The following is a 6,189-nucleotide window of genomic DNA, read 5'->3' on the forward strand; positions in this document are numbered from 1 at the left end:
ATAACATCTTGCATATGACACAAAATATTTCGTACATCGCACAATATACATTTTTTCGGCTATTATTTTGAGAACGGCTATACAATGTCATTTTTTCAAAATATAATATCAGTGTACTTACGTTTCTACTTTTTTAACATTCTACTCGGAGCAAAAACTAACAGCTCCAATAATTAAAAGAAAAATAAATGAAACTGTTGGAAGATATCAAAACGCAGGCTAGTTAACTGCATGACAATAGATTCACAACGACAGTAGAAAAGCCTTTGACACATCAAGCTTGCCATCAGATGGCGAAGAAATATTTGGTAATGAAGTTAACAGGAATCAGTTTTTCATCCCAATCAATTTTTACATCCAAATGCAACTAACGAACGTTCTTCCCACACGATTGTCTCCATTCACGAACCACAGCAAGATGACTTCTGTGCAGCTTGACCAGAAGTTCCGGCCTGATCCGATTGGTTGATCCTGATTGCCTGAGGCTGCATGAACCGAGAGAACATATTCATCACGAGATGAAGTAATAATAAGGACGCATTCTAGATGTGTGTAGAAGTTGAATCAACTCTAGTCCATTGAAACAAAAGAATAAAGAACGAAATATCAAATATCTGCGTACCTCAGTCTTGGAATCAGATTCCGAAAGCCTTTGTTTGATATCCCTAGCAATTGAAAAGAAAACTTCTTCCACATTCATGTTTGTCTTTGCACTCTGCAGCAGATTTCATCATTTATAAGTACCCGAACTTACTCCATCCGGCAGAAAATTTCAATTTCGACATTAGAAAGACATGGACTTACTGTTTCAAAAAACTTAATGCCATATTCATCAGCAAGAGCTTGACCCTTGGAAGTTGGCACAGCCTAGATAGGAAAAAAGGAATAATATCAACAGCATCTAATGGAAACTGTGTGCATCAGAAAATAAGTACCTGATCAAAGGAGTGAGAAAAACCAAGCAAATTAGTTATACAAACAGACTACAAGTAATATTTCCATAGGTTGGATGGATGCCCAAGGTTCCTGAGGTGAATGCCCATTATATAACTAGCCAGATTCAGGAAGATGAGAAACTCCCACAGTGACAATTTCATAATCACAATAACCTACCCTTTTGCTTTCGTCCATATCAGCCTTGTTCCCAACCAAAATCTTATTGACATTGTCAGAAGCATGCTGCTCTATGTTGCGAATCCAGTTCCTGATGTCTGAATGGTTCAGTTAAACATTAAATAATAAGTTAAATCTGCTCATCAATGCTAGATTTGGGCATGAAGCTGCAAATCAGACCATAAAACCAGCTAAAGCTTGAAATTTGGAAACAACATTATCACATCTCTGCTGCAAAAGAAAACCTAAATAGTGCTGAAGGATAGAACATTTGACATAAGCAGGACGCTAAAGCAAGATAGTGAGAGAATTTACTATTGAAAGATGACTCGTCCGTGACATCGTACACCAGCAGAATACCCATGGCTCCTCGATAATACGCTGTGAACAACAAAATTCAAACATGATTGAGAGGCACATTGAAAATAAAAATGAATTTCACATTTGAACAGACCTTCTAATTCAATTCAATCTCCTAGCAATTTTAGTCCAAGAAGTTTGTACAGGGGCGGACTTACGTAGCCGAAGGGGTCAACTGAGTCCCCGTCATCAAAAAGTTTCTGTGTTATATGGTATAGTACATTTTGAAAAATAGAAGTACGTGTATATACATGTTATTAAATCCCCTTGATACAAGGATTCTCTCCACAACAATGTTCAAGGAGATTCAAGATCTGTATGAGATCTTGTATTCCAATCCCATAACCACCATTTCCCTGCCTGGCTTTTCTTGGACCCCTTAATGAAAATCCTAGGTCTGCTCCCAGCTTGCACCATAACTAAGTACTCTCTCTATTCCAATTTATGTGGCACTTTCCACTTCTCGATCCAAACTATGTGAACTTTAACAAGTATTTTAAAATATAATTTTTCATCATACTGACATGAGAAGATTTGCAACTTACAGTAATTTTCATATTGTTTTTGAATGTCTAAATTTTAATTTTGAAATATCGAGTTGATCTAATCCAATTTATACACACATACATACACACATACAACCACCCAGTAAACAATTTAGCTTCAAAGAATAGCCAAATTGACCCTCAAGAAACGAAGGGTGCCATATAAATTGGGTCAGAGGGAGTACCACTTAAATGTCATGACTTTCACTATTAGCCACCTACAAGCTTCAAATAAATACAGCCAGTACATGTGATCGCTCAAAACTCTAGTTTTCAAGACAAAAGTTACAAAAAAAGAAGCCCTTGTTTCCTTTCACCAGAAGCTTGCACTCTAGGATATCTGAAGATCCAAAAAAACTTATCTTGTTTCTTTTCATCCTTACAAAAAGTTAGGAACCTAGGACATTTGCCGAATACACACTAGATTTAGATATACCTGTCGTGATAGTGCGGAAACGCTCCTGACCAGCTGTATCCCAAATTTGTAACTTAATCCGCTTGCCATCAAGTTCAATTGTTCTTATCTTAAAGTCAATTCTGTAAAAGCAGAGCAATCCTGTAAATTTGGAGGAGGAGAAGAGAAAAATGCAAGGCCGAGAAAAGGTTGAGGGAAAGCAGTAAATAGTGCATAAGGTATACAATTTATTAGTTTTTTTCAAAAATGATGATTCCCAAACTAGACAGTTCATCTAGCATCCTGCATAAGAGAGCATAATTTTCTACTTTTTTGGCCAAACATGATTTTTCCTGCTACCAATCAAGATTGATGTGTAACCTTTTCATCAGTTTCTTAATATTCTGCCCTTTATTCGACTAAAAAGAGAGCCTTGTCGACATAAAAAAACTAACTGCTGACATAATACTGTGGTAATCCCAAAAGATGCATTTTTTGTGTTTGAAACACAATCTAATTAGTACTTCCAGAGGAGGGAGGGATGGTCGAGGATACAAACCCAATAGTGGTGATGAAACTTGTTGTGAAGGAACCATCTGAGAACCTCAGAAGCAAACAACTCTTTCCCACACCTACAAATAAAACCATCATAAAGAGCAAGGAACTGATAAAAGATGTTATACATAGAAAATATTTCCTTTGTGGCAAATGTCGTCTTTGAAAATCAATAACTAACCTACTCAATCATGAAATGAAATGAAACTGTTACATTTTCCTTCCAATTCAACCGTGAGCCTCATGTACTTAGAATGAGAGTTTGACCATATTTATCCCCAATTTCCCTCTATACATCTGGACAAAATGACCATCCTCACTCCTCTCGTTAATATATTTCACATTTTTAACTGTAATACTACTAAAATAAGTATTAAAAAAGGTCGTGGTCTTAACTTTCATATTCAATTTTTTCCCCTTAGGCTTAAATTAGTTACAAATATATTAACTACAAATACTTTCTAGAAGCCCTCTCATGGAAATTTTTATCCTATGAAAAGTTTTTCCCTAAAAAACCTGCAGTACCTGAAGTTCAACCTGTAAATAATAGTACTCCTAGTTACTTTCTGAATATAACAACTTACTAGAATTGTGTTTTCAACTAATTCCACAATTATCATAAGAGGGAACTTTTAAGTTTCAGCTACTTTCTAAAATTCAAGATTTAATTCGTAATTGAAGATACCATTACAGAAGAGGCATGAAGGGGGTGTGGTTGTGGTACAGGGTTCGGTGTTGGTTATAGTGGAAAAAAGGAGAAAATGAAAAGAAAACGAGAAAGGGGTATTGTGGGTGGGGGGGCATACATGAGAGCCGTAGTGAATATTAAAGGGAGTTTTATGAATGTAACGTCGAATATCTTGCAATGCCTTACAAAATCATTTAACAAATCAAGCATTTTGGTAGAAGCTAGTCAAGCTTATGAATAGCACCAAATATGGATGTTTGACATCCATTCATCAAGATCTAAGTGATCCACGAAGTATAGTGAAAGTATTAACGTCCATAGATACTGCAGTGGGCAGTATACCAGTTTTCTTAACTGACTTTGACAGAACGCTATCCCAATCCATATTTCAATGTTTTAAGAGATTGTAACAATATTTTATCTAAGATGCCATCAAAACTAACCTTTCAACCATTACTTAAATACATTTCTTCCACCTTCTTCATTAAAAAATTATATAAATCAAATTAACATATTCATTCATAGCGATATGACAAGTAACATCTTAAACTTCGTGTCCAATCATATAAAATGTGAAGCACAGAGTAATAGAAAAAGGGAAAAGAAACTGCTTGTACTAATGTAGAATACATAGATAAACTAATTCAGAATTTTCAGACAAACAATTTTTACGTGCGCTGTTAAGCTCATTCTAACATCTTAACTAAATATCTCCAATTTCAAGTAAAGATCCAATTTCTCCCCATCCCTAAGCTGCACGTTTTGTTTCTGTTAATCTCATTTGCCTGAAAATGGGTACATAAATTTAAAAAATAGAAAACAAAACGAGTAAAAAAAGAAAAAGTAAAACTAACCGCTATCGCCAATGAGGAGGAGCTTGATAAGATAATCATAATCTGCTCGAGCCCTAGCTGGTGGAGCTGCCATCGTCTTCTCCAATAAATATCTGAATCACCAAATGCAAAACCCTAAAAATCAGAAAATTGATTATATCATAAATCAATTTGCATTTTTTGCTTTTGTATAGAAAAGGAATTAAAGTTGTAAATTAAATAAAGTTAAATATACGTACCAAGAGATTGGGACCAGAAATGTGAGAGAAACACAGAGGTTTTTGACAAGGTCAGAAAGTCGTCGGCAACATTGGGCTGAAAGGGGGAAAAAATGGTCAGAACAAGAATATACGAAGCCCAGGTGGGGTTAAGTAGAGTTTCTTGTCTATATTCAAGACTAGTGGTTATTGGTATTTGTAATCTTTGGAAATTGGACCATTTCTTCCTCCACTCCTTTTAAAAAAAAAAAAAACAAATGAGATTCTTTTTTATTTTATTTTCTATTGGGTGTCTAGTCTCTCTACCCGACGGGATAAGTGTAAGGTCTACATACACACTAACTTTCTCAGACCTCACTTGTGAGATTATATTGGATTGTTGTTTTTATTATTGTTGTTGTTATTCGGTGTTTGGTACTCGCTTGGAATAGGGGTATTTGTCGGTCGGTATGGTACGGTATTTAGATATTTCGATTCAGCTTTTTCGATATTCGATTTCTTAAAGTATTATATCAATACCATACCTAATTAAATTCGGTATGGTTCGTCTTTTCTCCTTTCGATTTCTATTTATTGGGTTTGGTAACTTCGATTTGTTCGGCTCGAATATTAACTAGTGTATAAAGCCATAGATTGTAATATTCTTAAGTGAGGTATTCTCAAATATAAAAAATAAAAATACTACAATATAGTGAAAAAATAGGGAAACCGAAAATGATAAATCCAGATAGGAGAAAGGTTTAAACGTAAGTAGACAACCAAAGAAAAGGGAGAAAGACAAGTATAGTAGTAAAAAGATGGTAAAGGTTAAAGAAAACTATAAAAATAGCAGATCATAAACTTTAGAACTTCAATAACTATAAAATAACATAAAGTAAAATTTAGAACTTTTATATTTATATTATAATCAATCATATGTGTATTGTGTAACTTAATATATATTTTGGTACGATATTGGTATTTCGGTATTTTATTTTTAAATACGATTACCATACCTAATGCCAATTTTTTTTAAAAACTTAAACCAAATAGCATACTAAATACCAAAATATCGAATACCAAATATCAAAATCGTTTGTTTTGATACGATAATTTGTTATTTATCAAATTATACACAACCCTAGCTTGGGTCCTACTAATTCAGATTTGCATTGAAAAGTACTCACGTTAGTTACGTCGATAGTATTGGCTTTAGTTATGCGAAAAATAAATTTGGAGCCAAATATAAAGGACCGGTTATGTGTTTGGCCTTAGTCATTTAACAGTAACTAAATGAAGGATAAAAAAAAATTCACTTTTAGAAATATCAAGGATGCATTTGCTCACATGAATATTCTAAGGATGTACTTTAGCTTATGGCGTACTTTAGAAATGTTTTTTGCCACAGTTTTCTTATAACCAAATGAGTATTTTACAACTATAAAGTTACCAAGAAGTAACTACTCGATAAAATAATATGTGTATGACATCCATTTTTTTGTTA

The 6,189-nt window shown here is 34.1% G+C and overlaps 1 protein-coding gene across 2 annotated transcripts; it reads right to left on the bottom strand.

Moving 5' to 3' along the window:
- Positions 1 to 205: 205 nt before the first annotated feature.
- On the bottom strand, positions 206 to 4,877 carry LOC107760584 (ras-related protein RABE1c-like). Of its 2 annotated transcripts, none has more exons than XM_016578656.2 (9): positions 4,728 to 4,877; positions 4,510 to 4,601; positions 2,972 to 3,044; positions 2,455 to 2,555; positions 1,429 to 1,494; positions 1,114 to 1,211; positions 805 to 867; positions 623 to 715; positions 206 to 485 (listed from the first exon to the last, which is right to left on the bottom strand). In XM_016578656.2, exons 2-9 carry the CDS (start codon positions 4,580 to 4,582, stop codon positions 402 to 404), a joined length of 651 nt encoding a protein of 216 aa, XP_016434142.1. In that variant the 5' UTR covers positions 4,583 to 4,601; positions 4,728 to 4,877; the 3' UTR covers positions 206 to 401.
- Between the last annotated feature and the right edge of the window lie 1,312 nt (positions 4,878 to 6,189).

This window comes from Nicotiana tabacum, chromosome 16 (assembly GCF_000715075.1).
Source record: "Nicotiana tabacum cultivar K326 chromosome 16, ASM71507v2, whole genome shotgun sequence".
Classification (NCBI taxonomy): Eukaryota; Viridiplantae; Streptophyta; class Magnoliopsida; order Solanales; family Solanaceae; genus Nicotiana; species Nicotiana tabacum.

Bases quoted from the DNA above. Each gene is read 5' to 3' on its own strand.
- LOC107760584 (XM_016578656.2), bottom strand. From the start codon at position 4,582: ATGGCAGCTCCACCAGCTAGGGCTCGAGCAGATTATGATTATCTTATC. The intron at 716-804 runs GTAAGTCCATGT...AATCTGCTGCAG, and splicing joins GCATTAAGTTTTTTGAAACA to AGTGCAAAGACAAACATGAA. The intron at 486-622 runs GTACGCAGATAT...CGGTTCATGCAG, and splicing joins AATCTGATTCCAAGACTGAG to CCTCAGGCAATCAGGATCAA.